This window comes from Sander lucioperca, chromosome 12 (genome assembly GCF_008315115.2).
Source record: "Sander lucioperca isolate FBNREF2018 chromosome 12, SLUC_FBN_1.2, whole genome shotgun sequence".
Taxonomy (NCBI): Eukaryota; Metazoa; Chordata; class Actinopteri; order Perciformes; family Percidae; genus Sander; species Sander lucioperca.
The window spans coordinates 5,772,833-5,796,739 of record NC_050184.1 but is presented as its reverse complement, the minus strand read 5'-3'; the positions used below and the strand labels follow the sequence as shown (position 1 = coordinate 5,796,739).

The 23,907-nt window shown below is 39.3% G+C and overlaps 3 protein-coding genes across 5 annotated transcripts; 2 read left to right on the top strand and 1 right to left on the bottom strand.

Moving 5' to 3' along the window:
• The first annotated feature begins 113 nt into the window (after positions 1-113).
• atp5pb (ATP synthase peripheral stalk-membrane subunit b) lies at positions 114-5,377 on the top strand. The gene is made up of 7 exons (XM_031286561.2): positions 114-369; positions 1,190-1,226; positions 1,351-1,496; positions 1,871-2,034; positions 2,221-2,346; positions 3,129-3,308; positions 5,114-5,377. Exons 1-7 carry the CDS (start codon positions 342-344, stop codon positions 5,189-5,191), a joined length of 759 nt encoding a protein of 252 aa, XP_031142421.2. The 5' UTR covers positions 114-341; the 3' UTR covers positions 5,192-5,377.
• Positions 5,378-5,703: 326 nt separating this feature from the next.
• eps8l3b (EPS8-like 3b) lies at positions 5,704-15,922 on the top strand. 2 transcript variants are annotated; one of them, XM_031286748.2, is made up of 19 exons: positions 5,704-5,816; positions 5,937-5,989; positions 6,694-6,820; positions 7,014-7,129; positions 7,233-7,297; positions 7,387-7,545; positions 8,027-8,176; positions 8,364-8,449; positions 8,555-8,688; positions 8,895-9,013; positions 9,102-9,240; positions 10,536-10,618; positions 10,751-10,825; positions 11,390-11,535; positions 12,943-13,177; positions 14,358-14,474; positions 14,552-14,640; positions 14,744-14,876; positions 15,385-15,922. In XM_031286748.2, the coding sequence occupies exons 3-19, from the start codon at positions 6,783-6,785 to the stop codon at positions 15,424-15,426; spliced, it is 1,926 nt and encodes a 641-aa protein (XP_031142608.2). In that variant the 5' UTR covers positions 5,704-5,816; positions 5,937-5,989; positions 6,694-6,782; the 3' UTR covers positions 15,427-15,922. The 2 variants fall into 2 exon arrangements, with proteins under 2 accessions (XP_031142608.2, XP_035864242.1); XM_036008349.1 differs by lacking the exon at positions 5,937-5,989.
• A 113-nt stretch (positions 15,923-16,035) lies between these two features.
• LOC116040987 (glutathione S-transferase Mu 3-like) lies at positions 16,036-20,238 on the bottom strand. Of its 2 annotated transcripts, XM_031286749.2 has the most exons (8): positions 20,048-20,237; positions 18,896-18,971; positions 18,714-18,778; positions 18,541-18,622; positions 18,223-18,320; positions 18,043-18,138; positions 16,553-16,663; positions 16,036-16,340 (listed from the first exon to the last, which is right to left on the bottom strand). In XM_031286749.2, the coding sequence occupies exons 1-8, from the start codon at positions 20,081-20,083 to the stop codon at positions 16,242-16,244; spliced, it is 663 nt and encodes a 220-aa protein (XP_031142609.1). In that variant the 5' UTR covers positions 20,084-20,237; the 3' UTR covers positions 16,036-16,241. The 2 variants fall into 2 exon arrangements, with proteins under 2 accessions (XP_031142609.1, XP_031142610.1); XM_031286750.2 differs by lacking the exon at positions 18,223-18,320 and having other exon boundaries at positions 18,043-18,164; positions 20,048-20,238.
• Between the last annotated feature and the right edge of the window lie 3,669 nt (positions 20,239-23,907).

Genomic DNA, 23,907 nt, shown 5'->3' with positions numbered 1-23,907 from the left:
ACTTGGTGTAAGTTTTGATTGAAGTCTTGAGTTTTTTACAGTATTAATTAACCCAAAAAACTGGATCTTAGCATCATGTTTAACCTCAAAATCTCTCCATTAGTAGGCTTCCTTCATTACCTCAATTAATCCCAATTCAACGTCAGGACAGTGACAAATTGTATCTTTGCGTAAAGCGCCATCTAGCGGTTACTTCCAAAACTAGAACTATTCTACTCTCGCGATGTTTCAGGAGGATATCTCGTGTTTCCGCCAGCCTTGTGGCTCTTTGCAGAAGGGCACGAAGAGGCCGAAACAAGGGTGCCCTGTGTAGCAAGAACTCGACACTTCATCCTTCAAACATGTTGTCCAGGCTCGTTATTGTGTCAGGTATGCATTCATTTTGCTTTTATTAATTAATAAAACTCACCCAGCTCTGGCATAACCAAACTGTCAAGCAGGAGAAATAAACGTTAATTTGAAGCTGAAGGGTAAAGTGAAGGCCGCACATTGAATGAGAGACATGCTAATGCTAGCTTTAAGTAGCTAGCATAGCTACAAGCAAGGTATACGCTCTGAAACTGTAGCTAGTCTATTGCTTATATATTTTATGTCAACAGTTTTTGGTGGCACTTTTGACTGTGTTGCATTTCATGTTTTTCTAGAAGACATAACTACAGCTAAGTTAGAGGACGATAGCTTACTGTAGCAAACCAAAACTACTTTAGCTAGCGTTAGCTCTACACTCCTGTAAATGTCACCTTTTGACAGCAAGTGTTGGTCGGTTTTGTGCTCTTTACGTTTGTAGTAAGAATAAATCCACTGGCTTCACGTTTCAAAACCAGAAGTGTTTATTTGTTATTTTAATGCTTTGCCAAGTTGTTAATTTGAAGATAGCTTAGTTGCTACCAGGCATTTATATTAGTTAATATTATGCTATCATCAGGTATTGAAATGGCCTCATCCTCTAACGATTAACTGGGTTTCTGTTGACTTTTGTCATAATAAGCACTTCGTTGGTAATTTATTAGTTCCACTTAGCTAATACATCAGTTCTGCAATAAATCCAACCTTCATGAAGGTTATAATGGTAAGCTTTTAATTAAAACAGGTTTATAATCAACAGATTAAACATAAATGAAATAATTCACACACACAAGCATTAGCTAGTTGCATCCCTGAATTTACATCTATTCTTCTCTATTTGCAGCCAGTGGCCTGAAAAGCAGCGGTCCCCTTGGAGCTGGGTATGCGCCTTTAGAAATTGTTTTATTTACTGTATTTGTTACTAACATGATGATGCATTTTAGCAACAACTAATATAAATCCTATATCCTAAATATAAGCTATTAATAATGTTGTCTCCCACAGTCTGGTCCAGGCGTCTCGCTCCCTGCACACATCGTCCCAGAGTCTGGCCCCAGTGCCCCCTCTGCCAGAGAAGGGAGGCAAAGTCCGTCATGGCATCTTCCCAGAGGAGATTTTCCAGCTCCTGTACCCCAAAACTGGAGTCACAGGTCAGTAGCCAGAAGCAAGATTCAACTTTCGGTTTAGGGCTGCAGTTATCGATTATTTTAGTAGTTGAGTATTCTACCAATTATTCCATCGGTAATTAAACTAGTCAACTGAAATCTTTCAATAAGTCATAGTATGTGCAAGATATGAATACTGTCCCACATTTAATTTGATAAAATCTGACATCTGACAGTAACCCATTGTGTGTGCACTTTTACTGTGCATATGGATATATGTATGGGTTATTTTTGGTGTGTTTTAAATGCTACAATGCTTTGTATCTCTGAATTTTAAATTGTCATAAAAAAATAAGCTGCTGCATGAACACTATTTCATTTATAATGAAAGAAATCTACATTTTTCTTTTCCTCACTAGGACCCTACATGCTGGGCACTGGCCTCCTCCTCTACATGCTTTCCAAGGAAATCTATGTCATCAACCATGAGACCTTTGCTGCCGCCTCCATCGGTGCCGTCATCATCTATGGTGTCAAGAAATTTGGTCCAAGTGTTGCAGCTTTTGCTGACAAACTGAATGAGGTAGGCTGGCAACCATACGTATTTGCATTTTCATCTTTTTCTTTTTCTGGTTAATAATTGGATACTTTAAGATTTCAGATTAAAGTGTTTTTTTTGTTGTTAAAGAACTGTTCAAAGATCATTGGTCCTTTCTTTTGTGCTCAACCGTTGCAAGCACCCCTGTGATCCTGCTCTGTGTGTTTGCAGGAGAAAGTGGCCAAGGCTCAGGAGGTGAAGGACCTCGCCATGTCCAGCCTGGCTCAGGCTATTGAGGATGAGAAGAAGGAACAGTGGAGAGCAGAGGGAAGATCAATGCTCTTCGACGCTAAGAGGGTAAGCAGCATAGACTGGTAGACATTTTTATTTTCCAATATATTAATCATTTATAATGTAGTGCTTCATATTTACATAACAATCCATATTGATTGCTGGAAGCTGCCCAGCATCATTATGTGATCTCTGACATTTATCGACCTCTGCTGGCAACAAGTAGAAATTGCAACAACATCAAAAATTGACCAAAGAAACCTGCAACGGCTACTATGAATGTGTGGAGCTGCAATACTAAAAATAAATGAATATCTTCAAAAATAAGAGTCCATAAATAAAATAAGAGTCATAAATAAATAAAGGTCATTACAGTCAACACTGATGTGACACACCAGCCAGCTGTCTCAATGAATTGCAGTGATACATTTACGTCTCATTATATATTTTCAGTCTTTTTTTAAATATACAGTTCATAATTCAATTCTGGCCACTACCACAGCCACCATTCAAAAGTTTAGAATTGCCAGTTATATTGACGTTTTTCTTCTTTCCTTCAATAATGGCGATTTTAACATATATAAAACAGTATAATTCAGACACCAAATTTATTTACATTTTGAAACGTTTTGGCCCCCAAAGATTAATTAAATCATTAAAACTTCCATTTATTCAATGCGCCCACAGTGTTGCATGACCGAGGAGAATACCGTTGGAACTTCGAAGAAATTGAACCTTCCTAAAATAATATGGAAGATACATTAAACGCCAACAGTTTTAGCAACAGTGTAGACCAGATATTTTGACAGTGTGGTTAACAAGGACTGCACGGACTCTTTTCCTCTCAGAACAATGTAGCCATGCTGTTGGAGACCAACTACAGAGAGAGGCTACACATGGTGACCAATGAGGTGAAGAGGCGCTTGGACTACCAGGTGGCCCTGCAGAATCTCCATATCCGGATGGAGCAGGAGCACATGGTCAACTGGGTGGAGAAGAGTGTCGTCGGCAGTATCACTCCTCAGCAGGTCAGTCTTTTTGTGTCAAAACTGTCTGAAGCTTCAAGCTAGATGATGCTTCTTAGTTTGGATCTTAACGTATGTGAAAAGAGTGTATACTGTTGCATTAGTTTTTAGGGAAATTAAGTTAGCAATTTTATATTCTCTGCTTAATTTAATAAACAATTGCCATGTTGTTTTCATGCTCGACAATTTCATTGTCAGGCCTGGATATCAAGTAGAGCAGTAGTGGTAGTGTGCACATCCCCACCGGTGAGGTGCAGGGCAAAAGGGGCTGGATACAACTTAACTTTAGTTTACAAAAAAGTATTGAGGTTTGATATCCAGGCCTTAAAAGAATGAGGTGCCCGCACTCTTCTAATTCTCCCATTGTGCTGCAACGTTTCGACCCTGCTGGGTCTTCCTCAGGCAAAATGTGATGACCCCAGCAGGGTCGAAATGTTGCAGCATAAAAGTATGGGAGAATTATCAGAGTGTGGGCATCTCATTCTTTTAAGGCCTGGATATTAGGGATGTCCAGATCCGATCACATGATCGGAAATCGGGCCCGATCACGTGATCGGAAATCGGGCCCGATCACGTGGTTTCAGACTCGATCGGAATCGGACGTTACCTCCCGATCAGGACTCGGAGATATATATATATATATATATATATATATATATATATATATATATATATATATATATATATATATATATATATATATATATATATAATGTGTGTGTGTATATATGTGTGTGTGTGTGTATATATATTCTCATTGTGTTTTAACACATCTATAGTTATGCGGTGGCACAGAGTTAGACCCTTTTGACTCCACACAGAAACAGCAACGCGTGCGGCACGACATCACTTTGTTGCAGAGACGCTATTGGTTAAATGCCGGCAAAGTAGAACACGGAAGCAACTTGAAGCGGAAAGCGCGAGTATGTCTGCGGTCTGGAGGTATTATAAAGTTGAATTATTATAGAAGTATCGGATCGGGACTCGGTATCGGTAGATACTCAAAATCAAATGACTCGGACTCGAGGGCAAAAAAACCTGATCGGGACATCCCTACTGGATATCAAACCTCAATACTTTTTTGTAAACTCCCGTAGGATAAACTGGGCTGACAAAACAAAGAAAAAATAGTTTTCTGACAAAATTATACAAATCAGAATAACATAGAAAAGTAACGCACACCAAGGGTTGTATTGAGGTGCTGATCACTGGAAGTAGACTTGAAAGTAGTGAAAAGGGTGACACATTCTGGCTCCATATGCATTTGGAGACACGTGCACTGATGTTAACGTTATATAAGCCACACCCTAGTCACACATCGGATTGTGGTTAGATCATGTTCCACCTTTTTAGGGTGAGAAAAATCAAGAAGCCTTCAGCAAATTACTACATCAAACAAACAAAGAGCTGCAGCCAATCACATTTACGTCAAATAAAATGACAAGAGCCACTGTTTCATACCATATAGAGATGTTAATGTTATAAAAATTTAAATGTTAAAAATACATAGATAGTGAAAATTATAGATGTATAGCAAACATTAAATATCAGCTCTAGATGAACATAATTAACAACTTTGTCTAAACATATAAGTAGAGGTACCTTACAGAAAACATTAAATAATCTTTATTTAATCCATGAGGTGACAGGGTTCTTAAAGAACAAGAATCACAATGATAAAATTATCTTTATTGTGAAGTTATTAGGGATTTCTAAATGAACTGTATCCCCTGTTCTTACTGTGTTGTACAAATATATAATATATCAACAAGTGACACTTCAGAGCTTCATATCTGTTTGTTTTTTAGGAGAAAGAGAGCATCGCCAAGTGCATCACAGACCTGAAGGTTCTGGCCAAGGCCACTCAGGCCAGAGCTACAGCCTAAACTGTCAAGTCTTCAGAGAAGACTTCTCTAATCCCCGACTCGTGGTCCCAAGAAGAGACATTCACTTTTATTTACAGAATAAACTATTTCTTCTTTAAAGATTGTCTCTGTCAATATGTCATGGGTGTGTACAGTATTTACACGTCAGCCGATGGTGAAATAAATGGTTCTCTTATCCAACTTCAACTGGCTAGTTTGTGTTTTTCCACTTCAAGCATATGCTTATGTATTTTGTCAGTGACGTTGGGTGTGAATGTGGAACAATTACCGTCACCACCATTTTTATAGCCATAATTGATTACACTTGAGCTAGATAATTGTAAAAAAAAAAAAAAAAAAAAACATTTTCTGGAGCACTTAAGACCTTTGATCACTCTGGAGGAGATACTGTGAAGCATTCAAAACCTTTGGACTCATAACGAGCCACATTGCCTTTCACCATACCTCAAATGACAAATTGGTCCAACCCTCTTGATCCGTCACTCCCGTCAGATCGCACTTTGATCCTGGTGCCTTCAAGCAGGAAGTCGAGGACGTTTTCTCGGTAGTCTGTAAGGAGCAGGTGCTTTCTGCTATTTAAAAAAAGAAGGGAAGGATGACACCGGAGCAAAGCTGGCAGTAACAGGTAATCAATACATTATGTAAAGGTGATTTGATTAGAGGTTCTAATGAAGGAGGTTGAATAAATGTTGACTAAGGGTGGCATTACGTCCTCTTCAGAAATGGAAATGTGTTTGTCTTGCAGAAAGTGGGTTGTTGACAGGAAACTCATCTTACAGCCTACATTCAATCCAGGAGGTATGTGACATGGATTTCAACTGTAATGTGTGTACTTGTGATTACATCTTGTTATTGAATTGGAGCAGCAGGTGTTTGTAAAATGTGTGTCTGCTTCAAAATACCCTTCATTGATCTACAATTTGTTCTGGTGAAGGAGGTGAACTCTCCAGATTAATCATTACTGAATCTGTTCATTTTATTTGATTTTTGATGGTTGAATTTGCATTCTTTATATTTGCTTCTGCTTGCATTTTAGTTGGTATTAAAGCAAAGCTATGCACCTTTTGCTGAATAGCAGCCACTGTAGCCACGTGACAATCACAAGATACTGGTAAATAGTAAAATGTAGTGTAATCACAATCTATCTAAAGTTTTCTAACACTAGCTGCAACAGCCACCATCAAATACGGGTCATACCAGACCAGGAGGGACAGCGGTGTGCTGTGAGTGCTGAACTGAGAAAAGGTTCATTTTAATTGCTTGTGAATTCAACCTTTAACTTGTAAAAGGAAGAACGTGATATTTTGGTCTTGAGAAGTTAGTTTTACTTTTACTTTTAAGATAATAAGATAAGATAAATATTCCAACTGGGTTAACAAATCCATTTGAGTGTGTCTATGCAACCATTGTCCTGGTTTCACATCAAACAGGTGTATTTTTTTTATATTTTTGCAACTCATACTGTGTCAGATTACCAGCATGAGAAACCTCTTTTCTTACAGGTTGGAGTGGCTCTTAAGGAATTCTTGCCAATCTGAAGCTTTAACTCTTCAACACACAAACTTCCAAAAAAGACAGACGTAGTTTGAGAATGTTTGGAAACAACGGGCCTTTCTCGTATTCCCCGAGGTCAGTAAGTTTAGTTTAACTTTCAGGTTAACAAGTCACTGGAATTCATTTGTTGAAGCCTTTGAGTACCAATTAGATTCTTTACAACACTATAAACACCAGCTCATGTCCTTCCATGATACAACACTGCTGTGTTGTGGTTACAGTGCAGCTAGTGGTTTATCTTCCGATCACTGTGCTTATTATACCTCAGGGGTTTCTCACAGGAGGACCTCCCTCAGCAGAGGCGAGCTTTCCAACAAGATGACCTCAAGGGGGCTCCACTGCAGAGAAACAACATGTCCAGACCCAGTGGGAAATCAATATACAGTATGCCCAGACATAAATAAACCTCATCGAATTATTTTGTTTTTGTGATAACAAAATGTCACACCTTTTTTTTTTTTTTTTAATACAAATTTCTTTACATCAGTGCAGAGAAAGGAGTACTCTGAGGCGCTGAACAAACATCCTGACAACTTTCACGTCAGAGTGGAGGTAAGTGATTGTGAAATCTGCACCAGCATGGACATGTAGTACAACCTTTAGCTCTCTTCATCCATGACTTCTCCACATTGACTCTGCAGCACTTGTTCACCTGTGAGCTGGACGGCCAGGAGGTGAAGACACTAGACGACTGCTTGGCCAAGCTCAAGAGGCTGGATGCCAAAAGTAGTCTGTGGCCTCAGGAGATGATCATGGAGATTCAGGGTGGATATCTACTGCTCAGTGATATCGAGACCAAGGTTAGTAGCTACACAATTCAGATAATTTAAACAAGTATGGCACATGGCCAGAAGTATGTGGACATCATAACATTCCACTTTAATTGTTGAACATCTCATTCCAAGTGTTCTGCTATGTTTGTATTTAACATGAGACGTTAAGTGTCTGTCTGTAGCATCCCGGGTCGCACTCTGTGAAAAATAATGTGTGTATCTGCCCTGTGATTCTCCCTGGCTGAGTAAAAATGCAACATATAAGACTTTGTCATGGATAGAACGACAAAGCCCTGGACTTATTTCCATCATTGGCCTTGTGTGGCATTCAGCGTCTGACATTTAGATTTATTACAAAATAAAAACTGGAACTAGAAAAAGGAATCGTGACCATTTTCAGAGGGTCATAGCTCCACTTTTGTCTGCGTGTAAATACTTTCAATATTATTAACTGTATTTCATAAACCTGTCGTCGTTGCGCTTGTTCTGTTCAATCTTGATTCTGCAGGCAGAGCTGGAGTCGCTGCCTTTGAGCTGCATCCTGCAAACCAAAGCTGTGCTGGATAGCTGTGCCTACAACTCTCTGCTGACAGTAACTGTGCAGCAACGCAATAAACGCATCCCTGAGGTCTTCATGTTCCAGTGTGAGGAAACTGGGGTGAGTCACATTTCACCAGAACCCTCAGTGACCTCTTCACTGTATCTTTGACCTCCTGAAAGCTTCCAGAGAAGGGAGGATGTGATAGTCATTCTGAATTGTAAAATCTCTGAAACCATTATTTCATAACAAGCATTTTTGCTGGTGTCACGTAGGAGTTTGATTTAAAGCAGGTCTGTTTTACCAGGCACGGGTCGTCAAGAGTGATCTGGATAAGGCAGCACAAAAAGGACGTGATGTTGTGGAGCCACGCAGAGACCAGACTGACATCAGGTACAATGTCACATCACATGAATACAGTCTAAAGGGAGATAAAATCACATTAATTGAAAATAAATGTAACCGTAAAATGCATTAACTGTCTGTCGTGGATGTCAGGAGTAATCTTGAGAACATCATCGGGCAAAATGTTCCAGGAAGTTTCCGGCAGGCTGGGCCTCGTCCTGTGCAGCAAGAGAGGACCCCACCACCACCGGACCACCCGGCCCCACAGTGGAGGAGCAGAGAACCGGGTATGACTTGATCGCATCCACTAAAAGCATATGAAAAAAATCTTTCATCATGGAGGAGAAACTCCTTTAAGTTCCTCAAATATCTCAAAAGTTTATGGATGTGCTCTGTGCAAATGAAATGGGTTCAGCAATAAACTATCCAGTACGTTTTGTACTGTGTCAACATTGATATTTGTCTCCAAACAATTAATTTTTGTTCTTTGTAGAAAATATACCATCTCCACCCTTCTTCCCCCCACAAGAGGCAACGATGCACCATCCTGATCTTCATGAATTACAGAGTAGCCCAGAGGTCGCTGAGCAAATGAACATGAAGAGGAACACAGTCAGTACTGCCAATTGAACCGTTTCCACAAATTATAAGTCATAGGTAGTGGATTATATCAGTTTGATGCATGTGCTCCTTTTCACAGGACATTTTAAACCACATTATAAATGATTTGGAGATCTTCATGGCCAAAGTGTCTGCTGCAGCAAATGCGTCTTCTCTACCACAAAAAGACAAGAGCAAGAAAAAACATGCGTTTGGGAAGAAAAAATCAAAGAAAAATGGTAATATCCTAGTTCCAGTTTATCTTTCCAAGGGCACATATAATTAAAGCTACAGTTTATAACTTTAATTAAAAATAACTTTTTGTCATATTTGCTCAAACTACTACATGAATCAGTTAATCTCTGAAAATCATCACTTTCCTATTGCCTCCTCCTGGTGCTCCTAATGGCATAAGGAAAACAACCAATTGTAGTCGAGGAGTCTCTAACCCAGTGGGCCTATTTGTCGCCTCAAATGTTTTCAGAAACATATTTTAATAGGCAAGGCAATTTTATTTATATAGCACATTTCACCAACAAGGCAATTCAAAGTGCTTTACATAAAACATCAAACATTAAAAAGCAAATAACGAATACAATTTTTTAAAACAGATGAAATACGAGAATAAAATTCACAGTGCAGTATAAGCAATTAAAAAAAGGCAACATCAAAAAGAAAGGTCTTCAGCCTTGATTTAAAAGAACTGAGAGTTGCGGCGGACCTGCAGTTTTCTGGGAGTTTGTTCCAGATATGCGGTGCATAAAAACTGAACGCTGCTTCCCCCTGTTTAGTTCTAACTCTGGGGACAGAGAGCAGACCTGTCCCAGACAACTTGAGAGGTCTGGGTGGTTCATAGTGTAGTAGCAGATCAGAAATATATTTTGGCCCTAAACCATTTAGGGATTTATAAACCACCAGAAGTATTTTGAAATCTATTCTTTGAGGCACAGGAAGCCAGTGTAAGGACTTCAGAACTGGAGTGATGTGATCCACTTCCTTGGTCTTAGTGAGAACTCGAACAGCAACGTTCTGAATCAGCTGCAGCTGTCTGATAGATTTTTTAGGGAGACCTGTAAGGACACCATTACAATAGTCAAGTCAACTAAAGATAAAAGCGTGGACAAGTTTTTCCAAATCCTGCTGAGACATAAGTCCTTTAACCCATGATATATTCTTAAGGTGGTAATAGGCTGACTGTTATTATCTAATAGCTGTAAAATGAGAAAGTTTGCTCCGTCTGGTGGGCAAAACTTGCTTTTGGCTCGACTTGGTCACAAATGTTCTCATTGTACAGCTAAACAGTTCACTAAAATATGTTTCTTAAAACATTTGAGGCAAGAAATAGGCAATGCAGTAACAAATGATTGGTTGTTTATCTTTGAACGCGGTGGAAACTTGCAAATGCCATAAGATCACTGAGAGGAGGCAGAGGAACATGATTATTGTTAATGTGTGTTAATGATTATAAGTGACCTCCTTATAGGTGCTGACATGCTGATAGCACGTCTGATACGTTTCTTTTTTTATCCTGCAGCACCAGCAGCAGCTGTCAGTCTGCCACCCTGGGAGGAATATATCTCCTGTCTTCAAAAAATCAAGTATGGATTCAATCTGCTGGTAAATACTTTAAATGTCTCCGCAGATTATAAATTGACCAGAGTGGTTAGGAAAGATTTTGGGTGAACGCTCTAATGTGATGACTTAATGTGCGATGGCTGCAGTCTGACTGAAAAGCTCTTTGTATTACAGGGCCAGCTGGATGGGACACTTACCAGCCCCACAGCTGCTGACTTTGTCCACATCTTCTTCACTAGTTTAGGCATGGTGAGCTCTTTTAAACTTTTTTTTTTGCCTGAGTGAATCTACTTTCAAGGCACCAATTATTTACAGCGATTGTCACTCTACTAAGTGTATTCATATTTTTCTTGACCTTAAAAGTTGATACTTCCTTCTAGAGATGGTCCGATACCATTTTTTGCTTCCCGATACCGATTCTGATACCTGAAATTGCGTATCGGCTGATACCGAGTACTGATCCAATACCAGTGTGTCATATATTTTATTAAGTTTTAACAACTGTATACTACTATCCCTGTATGGATGTGATATGATTTCTATCTTTGTTGTCGGTCTGGCTCAGGTTAAACTCTTTGTGAAACATGAACAAACACAGGCAATGAATGCCACAGAACTTTCTGTTATTATCCAGTTTGACAGTCAGTTATAACGGAAATAGAACATAAATAAACTACTTCAACGTAGATTTTCTTTAGGGCTTTATTACGTGGTATCGGATCGGTGCATAAACTCCAGTACTTCCCGATACCAGCGTTTTAGGTAGTATCGTAGGCAATACCAACATCTCTACTTCCTTAATTTTTTCCACAGATACTGCCTCAGTATCCTGCAGACCTGCCTCCCACTGTGCTCTCCCCCCTGCTGACAGAGGCGGCCCTGCGGCTGCTCAGTCAGGTGGTCAACCCGGAGGAAGACCAGCTGTGGAGGTCTCTGGGAGACTGCTGGAACTTCCCCAGGTAGGGCAGCCTTTATAACCCTCACACACTAAGCTTGTCACCTTCTCATATATAGCCCTCTGATTGTAAGTGCACCTTTAAGTGCCCAGACATGCCTTAACCTGGGGCGTAGTGTGTGCGTTTGCTGATATGTAAATATAGGTCAGAGTTAATGCTGCATTCATGTTCTATTGAAAACATGATAGACAGGAGTGTTTTAATTTTAAACTACCGCTAATTTCAGTTTAAGATTGTACTTTCTGCTTGAGTAGTTAATTTTGGCAATGGACAAGGAAATACACTGAATGACATCATTTTATTTATTAGTTTACTAATGCTTTATGTTATGAACCATTAATTAGACCAACTAGTGTTTAACTTCCCACACTTACTTTTAATAGCGGCATTATAGAGGATAAACATATAAATGTAATTTTTTTTCACCTTTGTGCAACCCAGCTGTTTCTCCGTTTCCAGTCTTTATGCTAAGCTAACAATCTGCTGGCTCAAACTTCATATTTACGTGGTGTTGACTCTCTGCAAGAAAGCAAATACGCAGATTCCCTAAAATGTTGAACTATTACTTTAATTTCATTTTACAAACTCTTCATGAAGGGGGCCTCATTAGAAAGTGGTACGAAAACATTTTGTAAATAAAACATCTATAACTCCTACTGACATGCCAGGACCTGCCTTCTTACTGTGTTTTTGTTGTTGTGTTATTTGTCATACTTGAATGATCTCAAATCCATGACTCACAGATGTGTCTGAAAAAGCTCATTACTGTAGAAACAATGTTCGTGAAATCAAGTTACGATGTCACTTCAGTAGGCCTGAAACAGTTATTACATTATTGTCTTAATTGTCAATTTGTTTACATAATTATGATGTCTTTGTTTAACCACAATGAATTGCTAACATTAGCTAAGGTCTGAAGGCGTATGACTGGTAATCGATTTTGTTTACATATGCCAAATTGTAATTATATAAGTGTCAATTGGTCGGACTATAGTTTTAATATTTCAGTTGTTGTCAGTGGTTGTTGGCACTTGATCCTATACACGTTCATAGCAACAAAAATGACAAGGGCGGGATACAGTTAGAAAGTAGTTTTATGATAATAAAGAGGTGTTGTTTACTTCATAGGCAGTGGGCCTGTGTTATGACATTATCTGGGTCACATAACAGTGATATAACCAAAAGATATATCCTGGAATTCATTCAAATCTTTAATTTGTTTTTAAAAAAAAGTAAATAAATAAATATTTTTCAATTTGACTGAAAGACACAATTATACTGTTAATCTCAATTATTTCTGAGACAGTTACTTGTACAGCAAAATCTGGAATTGTTATACGCTTCAGTATTAGATACTTCCTTTTTGTTTTTAACTTGGCTTAAGTTTCCTGCCCTCCTGTCACCTCATAGGTCCAGATGGCCGGACGACGATGTCCCGCTTTACATCCCTGAGTTCTACGATGGCTGGCAGCCGCCTGCCCCCTCACACACGCCTTCCCCACTCCCTAATCGGAGCGGTCCAATGAGGAGGAGCGAGCGTTTACCACCCAGCCCCCATCAGTCATCCCTGTACATGCGGGTCATTTACGACTTTGTGGCCAGGAACAACCGAGAGCTGAGCATTATGAAGGGAGATGTTGTTCAGGTGAGATGAAAAACATGGTCAGTGGAGTTGGATATGGTTTTTGACTGACAAAACTGACAGCATCTGTGTCATGGGATAGTTACCAAACAATTGTCCAAAAGTCCATTTGACTGTTGTTCAAATCCCTGGTTTGCTTTTTCTTGGGCAGCGTAAACTTTAATTAACAAATTACAAAAATGCTAAATATTTTTTTGGCTCCAAAAGAAAGAAAAATGGACAACAGATGTAGTCACCAGTGTTGGAAGCAGCATTCATAATTTGTTACTTAACTAAAAGTACTACTACCACACTGTGCAAATACTCCACTACATGTAAAAGTCCCACATTCATAAACTGCTCAAAGTAAAAGTAGGCAAGTATTCTTAGCAAAATGTACTTAAAGTATGAAGAGTACAAGTGTTTAACTATTATATATGATGTTTCTGGATTAATATTATTTCTGTATTAATGTGTATCTGTAGATGTTTAAGGTGGTGCTAATTTTAACTTGCTTATATACTGTTGGGTAGTTTAATCTACAGCACTGCATCATATTCTATAAGATCATCATATGTTTGTAGCATTGCTGTCCTGAAAAATAGCCATTTTCAGCTTTGTGACGATTTCCAGCTGAGCCAGGAGGGGTTGTTAAATAGTTTATTTATCTTAAGAAGTAAGGTAATCTTCTCAACCAATAAAGGAACACATTCTTCAGTTTATCAAACAAATTCAAATTCATTTTTTGTTTTCACTGGACAGGAAATATATTAGTTACCCACCACAAACAGCTTAATATCTTTCCAGCCAGTCTAGCCAATGTGTTCCATACTGTATGTCCACTGGATGTAAAAATAAAATAAATAAATAATTTCCTGACATAACTATAAAACTAACCACTAGCTGTTATTAACAGTGCAATTAATTGTCTATAATTTAAGTTTCCAGTTGATAACAGTTGCAATTCAGTGACAGGCTGGAACGCTTCCAACGGACTTTGGAACAGCAGCAGAGAGCCAACACCCAGGCTTAAGAAATCTGTTTAAAACTTAACGTTATACTTCTTAACTACATTACTCTGGATACAGCCTTGTCTCTATTTAATTCTTCAAAGAGATATTTGTGTATATACCACAGTCACAATCATTCCTGCCATTATCAATATTCAGGTGCTTGAGGTGTTTGTTCTTTGGGCTTTTTACAGGTGGTTCAGAAATCCAAGCAATGGTGGCTTGTTCGTAATGCTCGCAATGAGGAAGGCAACGTTCCTCAGAATGTTCTGGAGCAGATGGAGAGCAACGGGCCCATGGAAGATCTACAGGTAAGCGACACGTAGCTCCGCTGAGTAACCACTTAACATTTCACATGATATTTTATTCTCTCCACTCTCCCTCACAGCGGGAACCTCGTGGTCCTGTGACTCTGGACATGTCCTCCCCACCTGCAGAGGTCAAAGCCTGGCTGGAGTACAAAGGTTTCTCCAAAATGTGAGTGAAATAATGTACAGAGGGACTGGGAGCTATTCTGTACGAGGCTTGTATTGCATGACGAAGTCAGATATTGTGTGTTTGTATATTGTGTCGTGTACAGCACTGTGACCAGCCTCGGGGTGCTGAATGGTAAACTGCTTCTGGGGATGACCAAGGATGAGATTAGGACTGTGTGTCCTGAGGAAGGAGGCAAGGTCTTCTTCCAGCTTCAGGCCATTAAATCAGCTATTGCAGTAAGTAATGCCATGTGATATGCACACACTAAGGGCAGAAACAGGGTCCACCAAGTACATAAACGCTTTAAACTACGCAATATCAATTTCATGCGGCGTTGCGTTCTGGAATGTGTCACCTGAAAATTGTAATGCAGTCTGAGAATTGCTGCTATGCGCGCTATAGCATGAAACGAGAAAGCTGACCCCTTCTGTTTGGGTTCACTTCTGCTCAAAATAACCACGGCTGACCAGTTTGACAAAGCCCTAGCTGAACATGTCTGTATGCATCGGCATATTTATGACACATTCAATTGTCAGTTTTCTTTTGTTCTTCCTTCTGTGCAGTAAGCACAGCAGTTTGTTTACCACTGTGGTCATGGAAACGCTCTGATAAGCTCTATGTATGTCACCCCCTCGAGGACTGATGTTTACCTCCAAGAGCGCATGTTCAGTCCTTGCGTGGAACATGTTTCTGCTCAACATCCAACTGCAGCGCATTAGTAATGTTTCATCCTGTTCCCTACAGCTCGCCAGTGAACCATCGGGCCTGTACAACGGCCGCTACTAATGTCCTGCTTCACTTCGGTTTGTTTTCTCCTGACTTCATCTACAGATCATCTGGAATTATTGTCTAATTCATCCTCTTGTCATAAATTTGTTGCTTTCAGCATTTGTTTAAGGGAAAGCACTTTTACTGAATGAAACTTGACATATTATACATTTTGTGTAATGTATCACCAGTGACAATAATTGTTAATTTTTACTTAATTTATTTCACCTATAATGTACTTCGTTATTTCAATTATGTAGAATTTCTTTAACTGATTATCCCAAAAAGTATGTAGACGTTAGTTCAATCCAACACCATTATCTTAATAATTACGATTAACCAAGTTGTTTATTACATATATACTGAAAAAATACAGTATATTCTATTCTGCTGCATTAACTTATACCCTCTATATTATATTTCCATTTAATTGATGCATAAATGTCATGTATTGTACAGAAAGTGATGTTGAAATTGATTCACAAACTCAAATAAGTCAGTACAAGATTTACTTAAATTTAGATTTACTTTACTACAAAAACATCTTTCAAATGTCACAAGTAACTTAGGTGCTTTAATTCAAATTAAAGTTTCTACTTATCATTATAATATCAATCCAAACCTGGATTACACAATTCTGACTGAACTGCGAATGATTTTAGAACTGGCACATACATATTTGGGTTAACTGTAGAATGTGATTAAAGGGCATGAAATCTACAGAACTAGCTAGTAAATCACTTATAAAAAGACATACTAAAGACAATCTTATCTCTAGTCCTGAATTTACAAGTTGTTGAGTCAGTGGCACTTGGGAACTTTTGTTCTTTGCATTATTTCTCTTTCTTGTTTCCCCACTTGGCCATCTTGTTGTTGACAGGAGTCTTCATGAATCTGTCTGACTTCATGTAGGCAGCAATCTTCTCCAGAGCCTATGATATAACAAGCCATTCAAAAATTACTTTGCAAGACCAGCACAGGAGCAACTCCACATAAACATTTACCTATAGACATCACACAGACTATCACAACAACACAGAGGAAGACAAAAGGGGCTAAAGTGCAGGACGTTTTATTTCCTGACTGCAACTTTCAGTAGTAAGTGCAAGATGTGCTGTTTGTATCTGACAACAGTTGTTCTCACCTCGAAGCGGTCTAAAAGATCTTTGAGGTTCTTGAAGTCATCCAGGCACGTAGGATGAAACATCCTGTGTTGATCCAACAGCTCGTACATGATGAAGTCCACAAAAGTGATCTGTTGTAAAGAAACGTTATATAAAAAAACATGTTGAAAGCAAAAAACAGCCCAAACTAACCTTCAAAAGTAGCACTAATCAACAGTTGTTTTTAGACCAATCAGTCAAATGACTTGAGTGTTCGTCACTATTAGTGACCCACTTCACATTACATGCATCACCCAACACTGCAGCTCTCCCTCAGCGCTATAAAGCTCCATGATCTGTTTAAGCTTATCGGTTTGGTTTTTCTACCCACAAATTCAGTGCTTGGTTTCATCTCACCTCATCAGCTTGAATAAACAGCATTTCCAGCAACAGCAGGTAGCTGTTTTCAGCAAAAGTGCTCTAATAAATCTATTGTACACTACCTGTGCAGCACCAAATGGCAGACAATGTTAGTGACCATCTAGCAGCTCAAGACACACTCAGATTTATCAAAACTCCAAATGTGAATGCTACTTCATATGCCATGATGTCAATGTAAAACATGATTTGATGATGATGTGTTGGGAAGGTTACTTTGAACATTTTCTACACTATTCAATTTTAAATAGGGTAACAATTACTTTATCAAAGTCATGTACCTTATTACATTTAATTACTTTTCTAAATTTCCAATTAATGTCTACTATTAACCATTTTCAAATGTTTAAACCTGGCAGTGTTAACCTTACAGCAGTACACAACACTGACTACTGCCAAACTCAGTTTAAAATCCTTCATTAGATGAATTCAGATTATTATAATTTAATTCTGAAGAACAACCACCACAATGTCAGACTTCAGCACCTCTTTAATATGAGATGGGGGAAGGATTGGGATATGGGTCCCATCCAGTGCGCCGTACACTTGTGGCACTAGGTGCGTAGTGGAGTTGCGCTGCGCTATTGCCTGTGCCTCAGCCACGTCAGGTAAATTGACGAATTGTTTCAACAGCTTGAATTGTATGGCCCTGCACACTGCATATACACAGCGGTGAACGGTTGTCTCGCTGACACCAAATGTCTCTGCCACAACCCTGTATTCTGCACAGGTGGCCAACTTGTACAATGCTCCCTCTCTCCATTTAGCCAAAGAACTTAGCTTCTAAACTGGTTTAAAGCCGGTTTGCAACTTGTGAACTCGTGACGAAACTACGCTTTGCGTAGTCTAGTTTATTCGCTTTAAAACACTTCTAATTCGCATTCTCTTTTTTGCTTAAAATTTGCTTGACAATTAGATGGAAACATGACTATAGGTAACTAATTTAATTTAATGTAATTAAATTACGTAACGCCGTTATGTGTAACTAGTTACTCCCCAACACTGGTTGTGGTGTAAAAAAACAACTGAGTAATGCAAATTTAAAAATGACTGCTCAACATAGGAAGACTCCCATGTTTAAGGGCTGACATACCTTGTCACCAGCGAACCACTTCCTGTCTCCCAAGAAATTTGAGAACTGCTTCAGTACGTCTGGCAGCATCTGAAGGTACCCTGGCTTCATCTTGTCCTGATGTAAGAGAGGTGATGTTGGCCTTAGTGAAGGCGTAACATAACACATTCAATGTTATTAAACTTTTAATGTAGTACTCACAAAGTCAGTGTAGCACAGCCTCACAAAGCCGTTTCTGAAGTCCATCGCCTGGTTCTCCAGGAGGTCCACACGGACCTTCTCATCCTCTGTCTCTCCGCCTGGGATCAGGTCAGACTTAGTGAGACACTCAGGGACTACAGACTGAGCTACTGCACCTGAAACCTGTGTATAATTGTGCGGTTCCTTCTTTTAAAGAGACCATAAGTATTCAAAATATTTTATTTTGAAACATTCACAATGTATGAATACAAAAAAAAGACATTAAACTAAAACTCTTTTGAACAAATTATTTATATGTGGAATAAACACAATACTTACACAAGTTGTGCTTACGAGCAATGTATCTCATGATAGCATTGCTCTGCACTATCTTCCTGTCTCCATCCTCCAAGTAGGGCAGCTATGGTGAGATGTCACACGATACCATTATTAGTTGACGTTTTAAACCAGCTTTACACTTCAATTAATACTCACAAGTTAAACTCACTTACATTGGGGAAGTCCATTCCAAGTGTTGGTTTTTCATCAAACCAGCAGCTCTTATCATAGTCAGGAGCTGTGCAAGAGAAATGTGGGTTAGATGAATAAGTAGGTATGTTGTATGGACACTTAGGCCACTTCTTTGGTTAAAAATATGACAGCTGTGTATCTGTCGGTTGAATTAGTGAGTTACCTTCACCACAGATGTAAAACTTGTCCTCATACTTGGTGCCGGTGTACTCCAGCAGCAGGCGAGCAGGCTGGGCAAGCTGGACAAGTGTCCAAAAATCAGAGTATGTTAATTGTTTAAGGGCTACAATAGATACAAGTCTTTACATTACTTTACTTTTTTTTTTATTATTTTTTTTTAAATCACATCAATTTTAATCAGTCGGAAGAGATGTGTTTTTAGCCTTCGTCGGATGCGTAGGCTTTCGGTCCTTCCTGATGTCAATCCACCATTTAGGAGCCAGGACAGCAAACAGTCGGGATTTCGTTGAGTGATTAGTTGTCCCTCGCTGTGAGGGGACAGCAAGCAGGTTGGCTGATGCAGAGCGGAGTGGGCAGGTTGGGGTATAGGGTTTTACCATGTCCTGGATGTAAGCTGGGGCTGTTAACTTGTTTAATCCTCAACTCAATTTTTTTTGTACTCTTATTTATGCCTTAAATATGACTGGGAGCAACTGTAACTGAACAATTTCACGAGGGGATCAATAAAGTATTTGTGTCATCAACAATCATAAATATAAGTGATTTATCAGGTTAAAATACAAAACATTTGCAGCAGATTCTCAAATGTGAAGTTTTGCGGTTTAATATCTTTTTAACCACAGGTTTTTAAGTCTGACAACTCCACAAGGTGTACAGCACCTGCAAAAAAGAAAAAGGCAAGGCTGTGCGTGTGCCTACTGATTGCTTAGTTTTGGTCACATAAAATTAATGTCATATTAAGGCCGATTAATCGAAAAATAATTAAATGAATTAAAATATGAGACAGTAGGAGTTGTTTGTTCAGCCCGATGTTCTGACAATTTTAGCTGCTCTGTTAGAAATACCGTTTTTTTTGCCCCTTGCAAGTAGCTAGCAACTACGAACATAAACCCGTTTATTGGTCCTTTTTCAAAAATATACTAACGTTACAGCCCGTTAATTTTACTGATAACATTGCTCATCCAGAGAGAGCGCCGGATAAATACTGCTAATTTAAAATCGGACAGGTTAGCTAACGTTAGCAACGTTCACGTTAGTAGCAACAGTAATGTAAGCAACGGTTGATTCAACCAACAGCGCTGCAAACAACAGAAGCTAACGTTACTTTACTAACAAGGAAGACGGCGGAACTCACCCCACGAATATCCCAGTAAGCCAGTTTCATCGTCATTTTGGATCACTTTCCGAGAAAAACTGTGGCTGGCTGCCTGTCGGCGACTTTAAACAGCGCTGGTCTGAGAAAATGAGGTAGTTTCTTTCTGCAGCCTATGAGGTACCGCGAGCCTAGGAGGTGGGCGGGGTAAACCGGGCGGCGGTTACACACAAGTTAACCGGTTCTTTTGTTTGCACAAATACATTTCAAGGTGTGTGAATATGAATACATTCGACAGCTTTGCTTCATACGTCCATCTGATATAACAAATGTAACGTTACATGATTGACACCAGGTATTGTTTATGGAAATCCTGTTTTTCCAAACAGATGCAGAATCATGCAGAGGCTGCAAGTCCAGACTTTTCCCATGACATAGCTAGAGAAACCACAATAAAAGGTAGGCCTACAGGTAGGCTACTACAAGAATGTATGCAGAGATTACTGTAATAGACCTTCTAAAAAAACTATGGAGTAACCTGCATACAAAATAGTTTATTTGGTGCAATAATTTGCTACTACACAAAAAGTAACTGATAATTAAGATAAAGCCGATAATTGAGATAAAAGCCGATGAATTAAATAACTTTTATGCAAGGTTAATGACGGGTTAGACGATTTCTCGCAGTAGCCAATATAGGCCCTAGACTCATTACCTGCACTGAATCGCCCAAAAATCACTATTGACCAGCATGTTGTACAAAGTCTTTTCTCACGCACCTGTCCCAGGAAGGCCGCTGCACCAGACGGCATTTCTGGGTCTCTGCTGAAATTATGGAGCGTAGAGCTGGCAGAGGCCTGGTGTCCTATTTACCAAAAGTCTCTGGACTCACATGTTGTTCCTTATACTTGGAAAAGCTCTATTATTATTCCTGTTCCCCAAAAAGGTAAGTTGTAAGGAAAATAATGTTGCTTTGACTTTAGTTATTGAGTTATGAAGTGTTTTGAGAAAATAATTATCAACCTATTGAAAACAGATGTCAGCTCCTCATTATATCCTTTTCAGTTTGCATATAGGTGCAAAAGAGGTACAGATGACGCAGTCACTGCCATGGTACTATTGATATCTTAGCATTTAGAGGACCCTACCTATGCACGTGTCCTATTTGTAGATTTTAGTTCAGCATTTAATACTACAGCCACACCTATTAATTAAAAAGCTGAGTGACCTTAATGTCCCTTCCCCTATTATTAGGTGGTACCACTCGTTTCTAATGACCCTAAACAGCAGGTCAGTGTTATTAGTACTCTCTGTCAGAACCTTAAGCACGGGAGCCACCCAGGGCTGTGTCAGTTCACCTGTCCTTTTTACCCTTTACAAAGATTATAGAAGCTATAATCCCAACAACTATATCATTACATTTTTCAATGATACTGCCATCCTAGCTTTAATAAAAAATGACAGGACAGTGATCTATCTAACTACCATTCAGAGATACAACAGTTTTTTAAATGGTGTGATGACAACCACCTAGTACTGAATGTTATAAAAAATAACTGAGGAGATATTGTTTAACCCAAAGGGGAGTTGGCAACCACAAGCCTGTGGTCATCCACGGTGAAAACATCTCATAGGTCTCCTCATATAAATATCTTAGCATTTACAGTATATAGACAACCTCGCTATCCTGGAGCATCCATATGGATAGTCTCAGTAGCAGACTGCACTTTCTTTCTTTTTTTTTAAAGATTCTTTTTGGGGCATTTTAGGCCTTTATTTTTATAGGACAGCTGAAGACATGAAAGGGGAAAGAGAGGGGGAATGACATGTAGCAAAGGACCGCAGGTCGGAGTGAAACCCGCGGCTGCTGCATAGAGAAGTGAACCTCTAGATATGGCTGCGTGCACAGGTGAGCTACCCAGGCACCCAGCAGACTACACTTTCTGCATTGATTTAGAGTTCATGGTGTCGATCAGAAATTCATGTTGGTCTTTTGTCAGGCAGTCTTAGTAAGCTTAATCAGATATGGCATCACAGCTTGGTCTGGGAACCTGTCTGTGCAACTGGTCCGACTGATGCAGACTGCATGGAAGATTGTGGGGGTTGGTCAACACCAATCCTTACAGTCTATCTATGAACAGGCTACTCTAACCACATAAGGCGTCACTGTACCGTCTACGGTACAGATTGTGCCAGTGGCGTCGCTGTAATCTCCATTTATAAACGTTTTTATAACTTTAAAGCATTACATCTTCAAAATATACAGCCATGCGACACACCAATTTAAAGCTTAGACTCTCAGGATTCCATTAAGTCCACACACAAAGCATAAGATGATTTATAGCAGTTACACAACTGCTACAAAGTTATAACAAATAAAACAATACAGCGTAAACAGCGCAGCCCGTGTGTTTTGCATCCTTACCTGTTTCCTTGTCCCTTTAGCCACTGCGTGGATTTTTTTGCCCAAAACTTTTTTTTCTTAAATCCCCAAGAGTCCAAGGAAATGGAATATCCAAGCCGTTATATTCAAAACGAGCTGTTTGCCTCACAATCTTGACGTTTCTGGCCGAATCACAACGGAAAATCGCTGAACTGTTTTTCATTTCCGCACTTCTAACGCTGCTCGCTTCTCTCCTGAGGCTCCTAGCAACTTGATGTGGGCGTCACTCTATTCCCTGAGTTCTAAGGTTTCCATGGATACCTGGTATAAGCCAATCGGTGCAGGTTTGGCTGTGATACACCAATAATAAAGCTGAAGTCTCCTCTGACGCGTTTGGGACCACGCGGAAATGATCGACATTTGCTCGGACCAGTTAGATTTAAATGCCCTAAGACCCGCCTACATTTGTAGCCAATGAGTAGACAAGTCGATCGATACCAAATGTGCCGGTGAAATTTTAACCCTGTAATGGCTGGAGCTGTGTCAAAGCAAAAACAGGGCCTCCTATAAGCATTTCACACCCTGTGCAGTTCATAATGACTTATTTCTATATATTTATGTATATAGTTATTTCAAGTATGTGTATGATTGATGTGGATGTGTTTGTGTATTTGAGAAGTGTTTTATTTTGTACTTTATTGGCTTTTTTCTTTGCACTTTTCAAATAAAAATCAGAAAAACGCACAGACATATATGTAGAAAAAAATTCATATAAAATCAATTTTTGAGTCTTTTGGCTTCTGGATTTTTTCTGTAGTAAGCTGAGACATGTGGCTAATGTCCTGGATTGTCTGTCACCTGGAATATGTGTTCACAGCAGTGTATTTTAATCATTTTACAGATGTATGACTTGGACGGAAATAGAAACCCTCCATTCTAGCCTCTGTAACTCTGTGTCAGTAAGGCCTAGAATCACTCTGACACTTGGAACAAAAACTTGAGAGTGTTTTCTTTCCAGTGATACCAGGCACATCCCTGAGTGTCAAAGTATATGGGAGCTGTACCAATTTTAATTTGGGTATGACGTTTAGACCAAAAGCTTGAAAATGCAGGAGATTCTTAAGAGGCTAAAACAGGCAAACAGTATAGATGACCCATCCATGCTGAGTATGAGCTACTGCGCTCCATGAAGGAAGTTCAAAGTCCCTCAATTTCCCTGCGTCAATAAAGCTTTTATATAGCAGATAAATGAATGTCTACAATGTGTGTGAGCTAGGAATTCATTCTTTGTAGCCAGACCTCAATTCTCTAATTTTGAAGGATGGGGGCTTTTAATTGGTCTGAATTTTGTTTTGGAACTTTCTGCTCACTTTGACCCACATTGGAGTATAATGAGCTGAATATTATGGACAGGCCACACAATGCACTCTTTGTTTCACTTTTTTTTACCCACTAACACAAATGACCACAGAAAACCTACTAACTATCAACTTCAAAGGTCAAACTAACAGACCTTATT